The following is an 18,372-nucleotide window of genomic DNA, read 5'->3' as shown; positions in this document are numbered from 1 at the left end:
CCACTGGTGTTGGCATAACTCTTTATGGTCAAGCCAGGAGTTCTCTGTCACCACATGTCCCAAACCTGCTCCATGTGTGAGAGCCTCATTCCTAGCACTGTGACAGACTCAATGGGTATCTTTTTATTCCACATTGTTGTTCCCTTCCTTTAGTACAGATTTTAGAGAATATATACAAGGTTTCTCCTCTGTCTAATTTATTACAACTTGAGATAAATTTTTCTCTAGAAATTGTCTATTAGGACTTTTACTTTAATGTAGTAGGGAAGAGAATGACTTTTATTTTTGTCGTGAACACCTTCCTACTAAAATCATGTTGACCTAGATATTTTCTTCTTTAGACTCATTTAGGAAGGAGCTTTCTTTTCTTTATTGCCTAGTATAGTTTAGGTTATTGTAACACTTTTTTTCAAAGAGCAGTATCATTTAACTAAGTCTGTACCTTGCACAAGCTTTACTTTTTGAATGTGAAATTGTTATATTGATATGTTGATAATGAAACATAAATCTTCAGTGTCCTAAAATTAGAGAGCGAGCACATCCTATTTCTTGTAGATTTGCTGTCATCTTCAGGCAAAACAGTATATTTTGGGTTATTGTTTAGTTTTATTTTGCCTTGAGGTTTTTTTATGTCTGGTGGCAGTGGTAGGATTTTAATATTTATGGTTTTAGTCATGCAAATGTTGATTACCTTAAAATGAGGAAATATTGCTCTATTGTTCCATTATAATTCTGCCTATTATTTTTTGGTAGTTGTATGTACAATGTGAGTTTGATTTACTTAGTACTCATTTTTTTTTTTTTTAGTATTAATACAGAGGCAAAAGAGTGGTAAAGGTTAGGCAATAAGGATTAAGTGACTTACCCAAGGTCACACAGGTAGAAAGTATGTAGTTGAACTCACCTTTTTCTGTAGACATTAATCCATAAGCCTGTGGATTTTTAATGATTGTAAGGATATTTAAGATAACTCGAGTTTTAACTGAGGGAAGGAATTATATAATTTTATTTTATTTTGATTTGAATTGTTTATGGACAAGACCCTCCATTTTAATTTGAGTAGTTCCAAAGTAGATAAGATACTTTGTTGTTTCAGCCAATAATAAAAAAGATAATAAAGCTGAAACTTTTATGCTTGATTTTTTTTAAAGAATAAAAAATATTAGTTGTCTGATTTTTGAATTATTAATGGCAGCTTGGAGACTGTTAACAAATTGACATATATTATCATACTTGCAGTTTTTGAATAAATTGGGTGATGAGGCCTGATGTGTTTTCCTTTTATTATATGAACAGAAAGTAGCTAGGAACTAGGGTATGCATCCTGTAGTTTTGAAAATAAAAAGAACAGTTGGCATAGTATTTTAAAAATGAATCCCTTTTTTTCAATGTGGTCTCAAATAAAGACTGAAATGGTAAGCTACTATTAAAAGCAAAGTGAATGAGTGGGAGTAAAGATAACTGTATGTGAAATGCTAAAGAATAGGAAATCAGAAGTTATTGTGAGAGAAATGATATGTGTGGCATTGCTTTAAGGCTTTTTTTTTTTTATTCAAATCTTTTATTTTTTTAGAAAAATTTTTTCCATGGTTACATAATTCATGTTCTTACACCCCTCTCCCCCCTCCCTCCCCGCCTGCACATTTCCAATGGTTTCTTCATGTGTCATTGATCAAGACCTTTTTCCATATTATTGATAGTTGTACTAGGGTGGTTGTTTAGAGTTTTACATTCCAAATCATGTCTTCATCAACCCATGTGTTCAAGCAGTTGTTTTTCTTCTGTGTTTCCACTCTTGTAGTTCTTCCTCTGAATGTGGGTAGTGTTCTTTTCCATAAATCCCTCAGAATTGTCCTGGGTCATTGCATTGCTGCTAGTACAGAAGTCCATTACATTTGATTTTACCAGTGTATCAGTCTCTGTGTACAATGTTCTACTGGTTCTTCTTCCTTCACTCTGCATCAATTCCTGGAGGTCATTCCGGTTCACATGGAATTCCTCCAGTTTATTATTCCTTTGACCATAGTAGTATTCTATCACCAGCATATACCACACTTTGTTCAGCCATTCCCCAATTGAAGGGCCTCGTTTTCCAGTTTTTTGCCACCACAAAGGGCAAGGCTATAAATATTTTTGTACATGTCTTTTTCCCTATGATCTCTTTGGAGAATAAACCCAGCAATGGTATGGCTGAATCAAAGGGCAGGCATTCTTTTAACGCTCTTTGGGCATAGTTCCAAATTGCCATCCAGAATGGTTGGATCAGTTCACAACTCCACCAGCAGTGCATTAATGTCCCAATTTTGCCACATCCCCTCTAACATTCATTATTCTCCCCTGCTGTCATTTTAGCCAATCTGCTAGGTATGAGGTGATACCTCAGAGTTGTTTAGATTTGCATTTCTCTAATTATTAGAGATTTAGAACACTTTTTCATGTGCTTATTGATAGTTTTAATTTCTTTATCTGAAAATTGCCTATTCATGTCCCTTGCCCATTTATCGATTGGGGAATGGCTTGATTTTTTTGTAGAATTGATTTAGCTCCTTGTATATTTGAGTAATTAGACCTTTGTCAGAGTTTTTGGTTATAAAGATTTTTTTCCCAGTTTGTTGTTTCCCTTCTGATTTTGGTTGCATTGTTTTTGTTTGTACAAAACCTTTTTAATTTAATGTAATCAAAATTATTTATTTTGTATTTTATATTTTTTTCTAACTCTTGCTTGGTTTTAAAATCTTTCCTTTCCCAGAGATCTGACAAGTGTACCATTCTGTATTCACCTAATTTTCTTATAGTTTCCTTCTTTATATTCAAGTCATTCACCCATTCTGAATTTATCTTGGTGTAGGATATGAGATGTTGATCTAAACCTAATCTCTCCCATATAGTTTTCCAATTTTCCCAGCAGTTTTTGTCAAATAGTGGATTTTTGTCCCAAAAGTTGGGCTCTTTGGGTTTATCATAGACTATCTTGCTGACTTCACTTACCCCAAGTCTATTCCACTATTCCTTCTGTCTCTTAGCCAGTACCATATTGTTTTGATGACCACTGTTTTATAGTATAGTTTAATATCTGGTTCTGCTAGGCTACCTTCCTTCACGTTTTTCCCCCCATTATTTCCCTTGATATTCTTGATGTTTTGTTATTCCAAATGAAATTTGTTATAGTTTTTTCTAATTTTGTAAAAAAAGTTTTTTGGTAATTTGATAGGTATGGTGCTAAATAGGTAAATTAATTTGGGTAGGATGTTCATTTTTATTATGTTAGCTCGTCCTACCCATGAACAGTTAATGGCTTTCCAATTGTTGAGGTCCAGTTTTATTTGTTTGGAAAGTGTTTTGTAGTTGTTTTCGTATAATAGCTGTGCTTGTTTTGTTAGATTGATTCCCAAGTATTTTATATTGTCTAGGGTGATTTTAAATGGTGTTTCTCTTTATACCTCTTGCTGTTCTAATGTGTTGGAAATGTATAGAAATGCTGATGATTTATGTGCATTTATTTTGTATCCTGCCACTTTGCTAAAGTTGTTGATTATTTCTACCAGCCTCTTAGTTGATTCTCTAGGATTTTTTAAGTATACCATCATATCATCTGCAAAGAGTGATAGCTTAGACTCCTCATTGCCTATTTTGATACCTTCAATTTCTTTTTCTTCTCTAATTGCTATTGCTAGTGTTTCTAGTACTATGTTGAATAATAGAGGTGATAATGGGCATCCTTGTTTCACTCCTGATCTTATTGGGAAGGCTTCTAATTTATCCCCATTGCATATAATGCTTGTTGATGGTTTTAGGTATATACTGTTCATTATTTTTAGGAAGGGCCCTTCTATTCCTATACTTTTCAGTGTTTTCAATAGGAATGGGTGCTGTATTTTGTCAAAGGCTTTTTCAGCATCTATTGAGATAATCATGTGATTTTTGTTTGTTAGACTGTTGATATGGTCAATTATGTGGATGGTTTTCCTAATGTTGAACCATCCTTGCATTCCTGGTATAAATCCCACCTGATCATGATAGATAACCCTCATGATCACTTGCTAGAGTCTTTTTGCTAGTATTCTATTTAAGATTTTTGTATCTATGTTCATTAGGGAGATTGGTCTGTAGTTTTCTTTCTCTGTTTTTGGTCTGCCTGGCTTTGGAATCAGTACTATATTAGTGTCATAAAAATAATTTGGTAGGACTCCTAATTTGCTTTATTATGTAAAATAATTTGCATAGTATTGGGATTAGTTGTTCTTTGAATGTTTGATAGAATTCACTTGTGAATACATCAGGCCCTGGGGATTTTTTCTTAGGGAGTTCTTTTATGGCTTGTTCAGTCTAGGCAATTTACATTTTTGTAAATATTCATATCACCTAGATTGCCATATCTATTGCCATATAATTGGGCAAAATAGTTTTTAATGGTTGCCTTAATTTCCCTTTCATTAGAGGTGAGGTCTTCCTTTTCATATTTGATACTGTTAATTTGGTTTTCTTCTTACCTTTTTTTTCCATTAGATTCACCAGGACTTTGTCTATTTTATCTGTTTTTTCAAACTACCAGCTTCTAGTCTTATTAATTCAATAGTTCTTTTACTTTTGATTTTATTAATCTCTCCTTTGATTTTTAATCTTTCTAATTTAGTTTAAATCTGGGGATTTTTAATTTGTTCACTTTCTAGTTTTTCAAGTTGCATGCCCAATTCATTAACCCCTGCCCTCCCTAATTTGTTAATATATGTGCTCCGTGATATAAATTTTCCCCTTAGAACTGCTTTGGCTGCATCCCATAGGTTTTGGTAAGAAGTCTCATCATTGTCGTTGTCTTCAATGAAATTATTGTTTCTATGGTTTGTTCTAAACTAACTTATTTTGGAGAATATTATTTAATTTCCAATTAGCTTTTGGTTTGCCTCTCTCTGTATCCTTGCTAATAACTATTTTTATTGCATTATGATCTGATAAGGTTGCATTTAATATTTCTGCTTTTTTGCATTTGTTTGCCATGTTTCTATACTCTAGTACATGGTCAATCTTTGTGAATGTTCCATGCGCTATTGAAAAGAAGGTGTATTCCTTTTTGTCCCTATTTATTTTTCTCTATGTATCTATTAACTCTAATTTTTCTAGGGTTTCATTCACCTCTCTTATCTCTTTCTTATTTTTTGGTTTGATTTATCTAGATGTTATAGGGGAAGGTTGAGGTTACCCACTAGTATAGTTTTGCTTTTTATTTCGTCCTTGTGCTCCATTAGCTTCTCCTTTAGAAATTTGGAAGCTATACCATTTGGTGCATACATGTTGAGTATTGATATTTCTTCATTGTTTATACTGCCTTTTATCAGGATGTAATTACCTTCCCTATCTCTTTTAACCAGATCTATTTTTACTTTGGCTCTGTCAGAAATCATGATTGCAACTCCTGCCTTCTTTTTCTCAGTTGAAGCCCAATAGATTTTGCCCCAGCCTTTTATTTTTACTCTGTGTATGTCTGCCTGTCTCATGTGTGTTTCTTGTTGATAACATATGGTAGGATTTTTGTTTCTAATCCACTCTGCTATTCACTTGGGTTTTATGGGCGAGTTCATCTCATTCACATTCAGTTATAATTATCTACTGTTTTTTCCCCAGACATTTTGATTCTCTCTCCTTGTCCTGCCCTTTCTTCTTTCACTATTTCCTTCTATAACAGTGTTTTGTTTTTAATCAGTTCCCCTAATCCTCTCCCTTATTGTACTTCCCTTTGTCCCCCCTCCCTTCTTATTGCCCTCTTATTCTTCTTTAGGGTCTTTTTAAGCTACCACCTCCCATCTTCTTCTTCTCCCTAGTATTGTTTTCCTCCCCAGCAGTCCTTTTGTTACCCTTCTACTTCTCTATAGGGTGCAAATCAATTTTCTGCCCCTATGGATCTGATTGTTCTTCCCTCTTTAAGTTAAGTTCAGTGCACTTAAGTATTAAGTATTTCCTCTCTCCAACCTCTTTATCCTTCCAGTGTATTGATCTTTTCCCCTGTTGGTCCTACACGCTTCTTTATGGAATATAAATTTACTCCATTTTGTCTGTTTTCCCATTTTTCTTAATATTATCTCCTTTTTTCCCCATCTAGTTTTATGTATATATATTTAATCTCTTGACATTTCACCCTCTATAGTTTGTCACTATTCCCTATAAGTAAAACTTCTTCTAGTTACCCTGTTGATAATAACAGTTTTTAATATTTACCAATATCTTTTTCTAGGGATACAAATCAATTGAACTTATTGGGTCCCTTAAAGAAAAGATTCACCCCCCCTCCCCCAGCTCTCTTAATTACCTCATGGTGATTCTCTTGAGTTCTGTGTTTGGGTAGCAAACTCTCTAAGTCCAGTTTTTTCTTTATGAATGCTTGGAAGTCTTACAGTTTTATTGAATGACCTTACTTTCCCCTGCAAAAATATAGTCACTTTTGCTGGTTAGTTGATTCTTGGTTGTAGACCCAGTTCTCTTGCTTTCCAGAATATTATATATTCCATGCCTTCTGGTCCTTCAATGTAGATGCAGCCAGATCCTGTGTTATCCTAACTGTGGTTCCCTGGTATCTGAATGACTTCTTAGTAGCTTGTAATATTTTTTCCTTGGTCTGGTAGTTTTTGAATTTGGCTATAATATTCCTGGAAGTTGTCAGTTGTGGATTAAATATAGCAGGTGATCTGTGGATGCTTTCATTTCCATTTTTCTCTCTTGTTCGAGATTGTCAGGGCAGTTTTTTTGGATAATTTCTTGAAGGATGATATCCAGACTTTTTCTTTTGTCATGATGTTCCAGTAGACCAATTATTCTTAAATTGTCTCTTCAAGATCTGTTTTCCAGATCTTTGGTTGTATCAATGAGGTGTTTCATATTCTCCTCAAATTTTTCATTTTTTTATTTTGTTTTATATATTCTTGCTGCCTTGTGAAGTCATTTGCTTTTAGTTGTTGAGTTCTATTTTTATGTCTGTCTTTTTTTTTTAAACCCTTAACTTCTGTGTATTGGCTCCTAGGTGGAAGAGTGGTAAGGGTGGGCAATGGGGGTGAAGTGACTTGCCCAGGGTCACATATCCAGGAAGTGTCTGAGGCCAAATTTGAACCTAGGACCTCCCATCTCTAGGCCTGACTCTCAATCCACCGAGCTACCCAGCTGCCCCCTGAGTTCTATTTTTTAAAGACTGAATTTCATCCCTGGCTTTTTGGTCATCTTTCTCCTTCTGGTCTGATTTTCTTTGTAGATCATCTTTTGCCTTCTTTGCTTCGTTTTCGAGCTGGTCAGTTTTGGCTTTTAAGACTTTATTTTCTTGTTTTAGTTCATATATTTCCTTTTCTCTTTTTCTGTTGTATACTCATATTTTTTCCTTCTCTGTTCTGCTAGTTTAAGCAGATGGATTTAATGAGCTTCAAAGAAAGATCTTCCCCCAGCTGGCAATGGAGGTTTGTAGTTATGTTCTCTGCTGTCTATGGGGAGGAGTATTGGAGTTTCCCTGCTCTTTGAAGACTTTTTGTCTGTCCAATTGATGGGATTAAGCCTTTACTGGGTTAGTCTGTAGTGCTTAATGTGCCCTGAGGCTAAAACCTGGAGAGAAGAAGAAAAAAGGGGGGCTGTTCAACAAGATAGAGTTTTTGCTGAGCTATCCAGCAGTAAGGTCTGTCCTGCTGTTATACCTGGTTTTCTTTCCTCTCAAAGCGCTTTATTCTCTATTTTGGTGTGGTAAAGCATGTAGGTCTGAAGTCTTGCTCCATCTAAGCCGTCATCTTTCGAGAGTTTTTTGCTGTGTTTCTCTGACTTTCTCCTGTAGCCACCTCCCCAGTCCCTATGTTTAGCTCCCTGAGTCCAATACCAGCAAGGCACTCTCTCTCTGCTGGTGCGCCTACCTGCCCAGAGATTTCAGGGGCCTCTGGAGACTCTGCACAGCCCATGGCGGGAGGGGTCCTGGGATTCACCTTCTATACCCTCAGACCTAACAGTTCAAGAATTCAATCCTTTTTCTTGGCATACCTCTTGAGCTGTCTAGCAATAGCATAATAGCATCCCCCTGCTCTGTCCTGTTGTTAGATTTTGTCCTCTTTCTTCTCGAAGCACTTTGTTTTCTATTTCAGTGTGGAAAAGGCTTGGAGATCTCTTAAGATTTGTTCCGTCTAAGCTGCCATCTTCCCAGAATTCTCCTTTAAGGCTTTTCTTTAATACTTTTTTAGTATTTTATACACATACACACATATACACATATACATATACATATATATTTTTTTATTTTTATTTTTTTTGGCTTCAAAATTTTTTTCTAGTGGCTCTAGAACAGATATGACACAAACAAGAAAATACATATACATATATATTTTTATTTATTTATGTGTTTATTTTTGGCTTCAGAATTTTTCTTCTAGAGGCTGTAGAACAGATATGACACACAAACAAGAAAAATACTTATAAATAAGATTAAAGAAGTCCAAAATATACTATAATAGCAAATTTTAAAAGATAAATTTTCACCAAAACAAATAACCCCATACTATTAAAGATATTTTAATCTATGATATGAGCATTTTAAAAATGGAAAAACACATATACATTTTCCATTTTGTGAAAAATAAAAATTTTTGCATTTTTATAATTCACATAAACTTGGTAAGTCTGTTATAGTTCTTTTCTTGTTAAATTGTAAGGAACAACTTTATCATCAACCTAATAAAATGTTTTAAGAAATTTTATCTGGTTTTTATTTGTTAATTTAGTTACCAGAGTTTGCAGGTTTTGAGGAGCCCTTAACTCTTCTCTTGCTGAGTCTTGTTGATTCTACTGCCAAAACATTTTGTGTCTATCTTCACCTCTCTTCTCAGATAGCCTCTTCTCTTGTTCAGACCCTTTATTACGCTTTACCTTAACTATGAATGAATAAATTTAGTGCCTAACAAATTTAGTGCCTAATAAATATTAAAAGCTTATTGTGTGCCAAGCACCATCCTAAGCACTGAGGATGTGAATAGAAAAATTGATACAGTCCCTGGTCTTAAGGAGATCACTCTCTGATAAAATAGCAGAGAAAATAAAGTTCACCTGTAGTTTGGATGAAAAGTCCTGGGGGGTCCTTAGGTTCTATTAGTCAGATGACAGAGCTGGGGTTCTGTAGAATGTAAAGGCAGAGCAGATGTAGAGCCCAGCAGTGTTCTCTCTCACCAGGAGGAATGGAATTGTTGAATTCCATTTGTAAACTAGAAGACCAAGTGGAGTACAGACTTCGGATACACATCCAGGGGGGCAACTCAGCTGGGAGAGCTGATTGTTAAATGTTCAGGATGAGCATTTACACTTCTTAAATTGGCAAATGCTTTAAAGCAGAGCTTGATTTATTGTTTTGGTGATTGTTAATAGTTTGTTTCCTGTACATTTTCCCTCCTTTTAAACATTTACTAGCACACTCCTACTCCCCATCTCATCTAAGTTGTGAGTTCCAGGTATGGGGAAAGGGAAAAGGAGGACAGCAAGGGAGGAAAAGTGCCTTTATCAGTGGCAGGTCTATCTCACATGGGCTCTGCAATGGTCTCCTGATTCTTCTCCCTTCTCTGTCCCATTGTCTCCATAACTGCCAGGTTTTATTTCTGAAGCACAGCTCCAGTGCTCTCTTCTCTTTCTCAGAAGTATTGAATTGCTCCATTTTTTATCTTGATGCACTCTCACCTTCCTTTGTAGTCTAGTTGTTTCCTCCTTTTTCTGTTTTCTTGGTGTCAGTAAGGCAGCTCTGCTGGTTATTCACCTAGGCAACATCTTATTCTGTGTCCCAGCAGCTGGAATGCAATTGCCTCTGGCCTCTACTCTGAAAAATAACTTTTTTTTTTCAAACCCAGCTCAGGGCTCTCACTTGAAATGACTTTGTAGTACTTTTTGTACAATTTGGCTGTATGTGTCTGTTTAAATGTTGTATCCCCTAGTAGAATGTAAGCTTATTTAGAGTGGGAACCATTTTGTTTTTATTTTATATCCCCAATCAGTCTTTGACTTAAGCATCTAGCATGGGGCCTAGAATATTTATTAAGCACTAAATTTTTTCTCTTTGCTGAATTAAATATCTAACCTTGAACCCTTTAGAGTTTCCATATAATATTGGTTACCATTAAAAATTTTTAAATTGATTTGGGAAGTAGCAAACCAGATAATTTGGTAAAATTAAAATCTTGAGGGATCTGTTTTTAAAGTGATTATCATTTCCTGTTTCTTGTTAGGGAAAATTTAAAGATCTATACTGGGGAAGTTATCTTTTGAAATTTACTTTTCTTTTTCATATATAGTAAGATTTCATATTATTTCCCTTTTAATGTATAGGTAAAAGCTATTCTGACTATGAAAAGATAACTTAGCTATATTGAGCATACCTAATTTTGGATCTATCAAATTGTCCATGCTTTACCCATCACTGAAATTAAAGCAATACTAAACCATGCTACAAGATGAAGTGGGACAAAATGCATAGTTTAACCTTTAAGGAAACCTTCAACTAGGTTCTCACCAAGTGTTATTTAAGACACAAAACCAAGTTACTGAGACTGTAGCATTTATATACACACTGCTGTAGAATTTAATTCCAGAAACACAGCATTTTGTAAATCTTACTCAAAAATCCATTGACCTAGCTAGAGGGAATTTTAGATATGAAATCTAACCGCCTCCTTTTCCTGATGAAGAAACAGGCCCAGAAAAGTTGACTTGCATAGAGTCTCTCATGTAGCAGTCATTATGGTCCAGATCCAAGCCCTGTACATCACAATATAGATGAAGCCTGGTACTTTTCTTCATGGGTCTGAGAGACTATAGTAAATAACCAACGAGACTTATTTTTTGGTACTTGAAGGTTTTCAAAGTGCTTTCCTCTTGTAGCACCCCAATGAAGGAAACATTGAAAGGATTATTTTCCTTTAAAGATGAGAAAACAGGCTCTGAAAGGTTATAATTTCCTCAATCAGACAATCAGTAAGTATAGTTAGTGTAGTGGTCAGGATTCAAAAACAGGTTTCTCCTGACTCTGTATTCAGCACCTTTTCCAATTGTTATATTACTTCACATTTACATGTTTAGTTTTAGGTTTACAAATGTCTTTCTAGAACACCATGTTAGTTTTTAACTTGCATAAATTACTATAGAACAAAATAATACATCATAATTACAGAGAGAGGTCCGGACTGAGTACTGTATTATATTTGAGACAGAAAATGAAAGCCATTTATGATTAGCTCGAAGGTATGAGAGAAGGCTTCCTTATTGAAGGCTGACTTGAGTTGAGCTTTAAAGAATGGGCATGGATTTGGCAACTTGTTTATTGATAAACTATGAGATATAAATTACAATTGAGTGGAGGGGTTGGAAGTTTAATTGTAAGGGGTCAAGTAGAGATGAGTGATAGGAAGTGAAAGAAATAATTTTAACTGGCTTGTTTAAGAACTTTGGCAGTGAAAGGAAGGAGTAAGATGGGTCATTAGCTGAATGAGAGGGGGAACAATGGAAGGATTAGAGTTTTTTTAAGTATAAGGGATATTGTTAGGAGTCAGTGTAAATGAAGAGACTGAATTACTGAATGAGATAAATAATAACTACTGGATCAAAGTATTTTTTAAAAAAACTCTTAGTATCAGTTCTAAGACAGAAGATAGGTAAGAGCTAGGCAATCAGGGTTAAGTGACTCGTGCAGATTACTTAGCTCGGTTGGATCAAAGACTTTAGGGGAGATATTATGGAATAGAATCAATGGCAAAAGTATACATGTTCTTAGCAAGAATATTGACACTTTTTCTGAGGTAGAAGGAAATAGAAATGGGATGTTGAATAGCTTCAGATTGGATGAAAATAGAGATAAAATCTGCTACAAGTCTGTGGTGTGGGATTGCATTTTTAAAGACAGACGAGTAGGGATTTGGAGTAGTTGTAGTCAGTGTGAGAATCAAGAGTAGAATAGAAGGACTTTTGAGATGGAATGAGAATCCAGAATTACTGTAGAGGGTCTGAAACTCATCTAGAGAGATTGTATACAGTGGGGGGATATAGAAAAAAAATTTAGGAAGATTTTAAATAAATTCCTGGATACTAGATTAAAAGAAGTTATGATATTGGAACTACATCCATAATTTCTTGAGGGTGACCCCTTAGAAGGCAATAATTATTCTTTCCTCTACATTGAACTGTGATCCAATACTGACCTTTTATGCCTGGAGAATTTGAAGTGATTACTCACCAGAGAAATAAAAATTATTAAAGGTTTGGGAAGGAAGGCTTTCTAGCTCAGAGGCGCTGGAAAAAGAAACTTGATGGTACTATTCTAGCACTTTTCAAATAATACAGCATCCTTCCAATAACCCTGGGAAATAGATTCTGTTATTATCCCCATTTTCCAAATGAGGAAACAGAAGGCAGATAGGGTTAAGTAACTTGCCCAGGATCACACAGCTAGGTCTCTCTGACTCCAAGTCCAGCATTCTATCCACTGTACAACCTAGCTACCCTATGCTAAATTAAATACTTTTAATCTTCATTTGAGCCACACAGTCTTTATGATTCATTATGTGCCAGGCACTTTGATAAGAATGCAAAGAACAAAATAGCTACTTGTAAGGAGCTTACATTTTAATAGATGTAACAAGTTACATATGTAAATTTGTAATATTTTTTAAAACTATTTTACATAAGTAAAATATTTGTAACATGGGAAATGGCAGAGTAGAATTCCTGCAAGATATAGGGTCATGCCTCACACAGAATTCCAGGGGACCCCCTGGGAGAATTCTGGGTGAGGGGACAATTGGAAAGGAGTTAAACAGTTGATTCCTGGGGGTTGAGGTGAGCAGGTCACTCTGATGGCTTTTCCCAGTTTGGGTTTTATCTTGGTGGCCCATAGTGGCAAAAGCCATTGTGGTTTCTACTCGGGAGTTTGCCTGTCTAGCGGGATTAGACCTTTCTAGCAACAACATAATAGTTATTTAGTTATTTTAGATATTAGAAGTGATTATTATAAGCTTTGAGTGCCAGCTAGATAGATATAAAGTCTGCCACTCCCTCCTGGGGAGGGAGGGGCAGTTTCTACCTAACAGTTCAGGGCTTCCCGGATCCTATCCAAATCCTTGATACCCCCTCCTTGCCTATCCCTTCTTTCTTTTATTAATATTTAAATTACATCTTTTAATAGTTGTGCCTGACTATTATTGAGGGCATACTCACAGCTATTATAAGTTTGAATCCTTTCTGTTGCCAGCAAAGGAAGTCAGATCCTCCTCAGTTCTTGATAACAAATTATCAGCTTCTCCTTTGTCCCTCAATCAAACCTGTGAGGAATATAAGTGGAGAAAGTGAACATCATTAGAGATTTGCTTTGCTGAGCCTTGTCAGAAGTCATTGCCCAGTCTCCATTTTTAACTGAAAAACCAACTGCTGGGTGGGACGGGTTTGAGAGCAAGGAACACTTACCCCTCCCCACTCATTCAAGCCTGTGAGTCGGGGAAGAGAGAGTCTTGCAGGCTCCTAGCCCAGGCCAGTCCATCAGCTTCCTAACATTCCTGTTATTATAAACATAACAATGTTCAACAAATACAGATACAAAGTTTTGTAGTTCATTTGTGTCTTGACTCTTTGTGACTTCGAAGGCCATAGTGTGCCTGGAGTTTTCTCCACAAGGATATAGGAGTGGCTTGCTATTTCCTTCTCCAGGGGATTAAATCCTCTTCACCCCCCAACAAACAACAGGTTAAATGACTTGCCCAGGATCACTAAGCTAGTAAGTATCTGAAACTGGATTTGAACTCGGTTCTTTTCGATTCCAAGCCCAGTGTTCTATCCACTGAGCCATCTAGTTGCCTTAAATATAAAGTTAATAAATACAAACTTATGCAAGGTAGTTAAAATACAAAGTAGTTTGTGAAGGTGGGCTCTAGTAGTAGAGTCAGTAAGAAAGACTTCATGCAAAAAATGTTGCTTAAATTGTGTCTTAAAAGAATGGTACAATTAAAATATTCTAGAGATTTGTTTTTGGGTAAGCATACTTATTTATTGATTAGGTTAGCATATAACCAATAAATTAATAGGCCAGTGATACTTTTGATGATGAAAGACTAGGAAATTCTTTCCCAAGGATCCATATATACAACAATTTGGGAACTCAATATTCATTTCCTCCTTTGGACATTGCAAGACATCTCTGATTGGTGAATAGTTAACAAAGAGGTTGTCCATTGTGTGTCTCATGCCTTCCCTAACCCCATAGGCAATGGGGGGTGGTCTCATACCCAGCAGGAGGAATTTTATCTATTAACCATGTTTTATAAGGGAAAACACTCCTTAGAGTTCTAAGAAAAAGGAAGTCTGTACAAAGGTCAGCAAATTGATTGGAGCCTTTCTAATCCAGAACCCTGACACAGTAATCCTCCCTTATATAGGTACCTGATATAGGAATAATACTGTATATAAACAGTAAGTTCTCACAAGAAGAGCAGTACTTGGAGGTAGAGGTTAAGAAGGATTGCATTCCAGGCATTGGATATGACTAGTGTAGAGGCAAAGAGATGAGAAATGGAGTGTCGTGTAAGAATCAGAGAAGGCCAGTTTGGCTAGATTGAATAATGTGAGAGGGAGGAATAATATCCAGTGAGATTGGAAAAATCCAGTGGGGCCAGATTTTGAGAGGCTTTAAAATGTAAATAGAGGAGTTTGTATTTGATCCTAGAGGCAATAAGAAACCACTGGTAGGGGAGTGACATAAGTAAAATCTATACTTAGAATTATATGATGGTCTCAGTGAGCAGAACCTTGAGGCTGAGAAATCACTTAAGACACTGTTACAATAAACTAGGCAGGAGATGATGAGAAGGCTTGAACTTTGGTTGTAACTATGAGCAGAGAGAATGGATCAGATGCTAGAGATGTTGAGAAGGTAAAAAGGGCAAAGTTTTACAGCTGATGAATTCATGGCCTGGAAGAGAGAGTCAGAGAGTATGGGACAATGCTTGGTTAGTATTACTAATTGGTCTGGTTTAATGGTATTTCCAATTGCCTTATGTAGTTGGGAGTGAAAAGAAATAACTTAACTTGGGTAAAATGGAGGTAAAGATTGAAGTTCTTCAGAGAAAGTGTCAGGCTATGCTGTTTGAAGTTTGGAACATAGGAGGGCAAATGCACTGTCTCCATCCACAGGATTTTCGTCCAAGGAAACTGAGGCTACTTTTTGCTATGTATTTTGTCGTTTATGTTTTCTTTTTAAGTAATCAGTCCTAAGGTATAAAATTTCACTTTTATGTATGTGGATACATTGGGTGATGAGTTACATTACAGAATGATTCTATTTATTTATTTATTTTATTGATTAATTTAGGAAATTTTTCCATGGTTACATGATTCATGTTCTTTCCTGCCTCTCCTCTCACCCCCTCCCATAGCCAACATGCAATTCCACTGGGTTTTACATGTGTCACTGATCAAGACTATTTCCATATTATTGTTATTTGCAGCAGGGTGATCTTTTAGAGTCTACATCCCCAATCATATTCCCATCAACCCATGTGATCAAACAGTTTTTTTTCTTCTGTTTTACAGTATGATTCTAATTCACAAAAGTATTCATCGTTATTTGGAGTTTTGTTTTGTTTTTTAGGGTTCTCTACTGTACTTAAATTTTTAAATTTTATTCTCAACTTTTCATTATTATTTAATGTGAGTTGCTACTCATGCTTTTCCTCTAAAATTATATGATAGATGATGTATGATTATCAGTGCTTTTAAAAGATTTTTTATGGCTTTCATTTATTATTTCAACTCAGTGTAATAACATTTTTTTTCTGAATATCTAAAATCATTAGGATGGTATTTAAAAATATCATTCTTTGGGGTTATTGCTATGACATGCTGTCAGGACTGATTTTGTAAAATGCCTAAAGTAGAAGAAAGAAGAAACATAAAGAAAATAAAACATTGTTTTTATATTTTATAAAAAAGACTGCCTTTTTTTTTAATATATCGTGTGTCTATGGTCATTCTTTTTTATTTGGAATTTAATCTTCAAGGTAAGCCTCCAGTTTAGGACATAATACTTCATTTATATTAAAAGCCATTATTGGCTTACTCTTTAGAGAATTTTAATTCTTTTGCTTTATAAAAAATGTTCCCCTAATGCAGATATATCTACTTTTTAATGTTTAGGATAAAGATGGAGACAGAGCTGTTCACCATGCAGCTTTTGGAGATGAAGGTGCTGTCATAGAAGTGCTACACAGAGGTAGTGCAGATTTGAATGCTCGAAACAAACGCAGACAGACTCCACTTCATATTGCTGTGAATAAAGGTCACCTTCAAGTTGTGAAGACTTTATTGGACTTTGGCTGTCATCCAAGTCTTCAGGTAAAATGAGTTTTAAAACAATGTCTCAGTTATAGCTAAGATCTTTATTAAATGATGGATTATTGTAGATTCTTTTAATAAACAGTCCATTCTGTTCTTATAAAATTTATTACTTGAGAAGCTTTAGAAAAAGTATGAAAGATGGAGGTAGAAAGAGGAATACACAGTTAAATTGATAAATAATCTCTGTCTTGGAACATAATATTTCTCTTAGGATACATTAGCAGCAAGTATAGAACAAGTTAGCTGATTTTTTTTGGAAAATAAAAATTAACATCTTGGACCTTACTACTGCTTATTTCAGATAATGATGTAATTTATGAAAATGAATTCAGGATCTCTCAGTACTTTATTTTATTGGTCCCATTCTTCATGATGAAGTACATATAAACCTTTGTCATTACCTTTCTAAGGTATCCAGCAACATTTAATTATATTACTGGCTTCGATTGGGTCCGAGGTATCTCAGCCCTTGGAATGCTATGACAATGCATAGGTAACTTTCAGGAATTAAAAGTTCACTCACAGGTCCCTAGCTTGTCTTTGTTCAAAAAAAAGGGAAAAAGGGGGGCAGCTGGGTAGCTCAGTGGATTGAGAGCCAGGCCTAGAGACGGGAGGTCTTAGGTTCAAATCTGACTCAGACACTTCCCAGCTGTGTGACCCTGGGCAAGTCACTTGACCTCCATTGCCTACGCTTACCACTCTTCTGCCTTATTGGCTCCAAGACAGAAGGTAAGGGTTTTAAAAAAAGGGGGAGGGAAAGGTAAAAACTGTTAGCTCTCTTTTATAGATCTTTCATAAAAGGGTGGCTCCAATTCACTAGGTTGAGCCAGTGAATTCTTCCCCAATCACAATGGAGTACTACAAGTTGCCAGAAGAAAACAGGTCAAATATTGAGTTTATGTAGGACTTGGCAGCTTCTACATTTAAAGAGGAAGGCTTGGAATATGGTTTCCTGAAAGGCAAAGGACCTAAGATTACAACCTAGAATTACATATCTAGCAAAACCTAGCATAATCCTCCAGGGGAGAACCAGTGGGCATGTCCTTGTCCTCTGATTGGAGATGCAGTAAAAGTTCCATACAAAACTCACCTTTCTCTTTGCATATCAGATTGATGAGTGAACTTTCCTGATCAGCCTACTTTTACTTCAGGTTTTTTTTATAAAACCACCCCATCTCTTGAGTAGTCTTTTTATTGCTATCACCCTCTCTGCTTTTCTTAGTGTTTACGTAGTAGGAATTTATCAATTGGAGGAAAAAGGACTAGGACGGACAATTTTTTTTCTAATTCTTTTCTTGTTTTCAATGAACTTTTTTACTTTTTCCTTGCCCTTTTCAGATTCAGTCCTGAACAAAAATTCACAAGTTTCTTCCTTCCCTTGACTTTTATTTTTAGCTACAACTATCAAATTGGCAATTCTAGCTCAGTCTTTGTTTTCTATTTCTTTGGTTAAAAACATGGAAAAGAAAATCAGATTTTGGGGGCATCATCATATGTCATGGGGATTTACCCTATGCTGTGCTTTTGTTGGTGTTACTTTTTTTTAACTTTTTATTTTTTATAAAAACCCTTACCTTCCATCTTAGAATCAATACTGTGTATTGGTTCTAAGACAGAAGGGTGGTATGGGCTAGGCAATGGAGATCAAGTAACTTGCCCAGGGTCACATAGCCAGGAAGTGTCTAAGGTCAAATTTGAACCCAAGACCTCCGGTCTTCTGGGCCTGGATCTTAATCCACTGAGCCACCCAGCTGCCCCCTGTTGGTGTTACTTTTTAAAATGAAAGGGAAAGGAATAAGCATTTATATAATACCTACTTTGTTGTAGGCATTGTGATGAATGTTTTATAGATATTTTGTTTCATCCTCTTATCCCCATTTTATAATTGAGGAAACTGAGGCAAACAAAGTTTAAGTGACTTGCCCAGAATCACTCCTCTAATAAGTTGGTCCAGATTTGAACTCAAGTCTTTCTGATTCCCAGAGATATATATATATATATATATAT

The 18,372-nt window shown here is 35.6% G+C and overlaps 1 protein-coding gene across 1 annotated transcript in view; it reads left to right on the top strand.

The window, feature by feature from the left end:
• Window positions 1–18,372, top strand: part of MIB1 (MIB E3 ubiquitin protein ligase 1) — a 161,694-nt gene that overhangs the window by 76,265 nt on the left and 67,057 nt on the right. The window contains exon 11 of the mRNA XM_044666619.1: window positions 16,165–16,362. Coding sequence (XP_044522554.1) covers window positions 16,165–16,362 — 198 coding nt within the window. The remainder of the gene's footprint in view (window positions 1–16,164; window positions 16,363–18,372) is intronic.

The sequence above is a fragment of the Gracilinanus agilis genome, chromosome 1 (genome assembly GCF_016433145.1).
Source record: "Gracilinanus agilis isolate LMUSP501 chromosome 1, AgileGrace, whole genome shotgun sequence".
Lineage (NCBI taxonomy): Eukaryota > Metazoa > Chordata > Mammalia > Didelphimorphia > Didelphidae > Gracilinanus > Gracilinanus agilis.
This window is presented reverse-complemented; position numbering and strand designations above follow the sequence as displayed.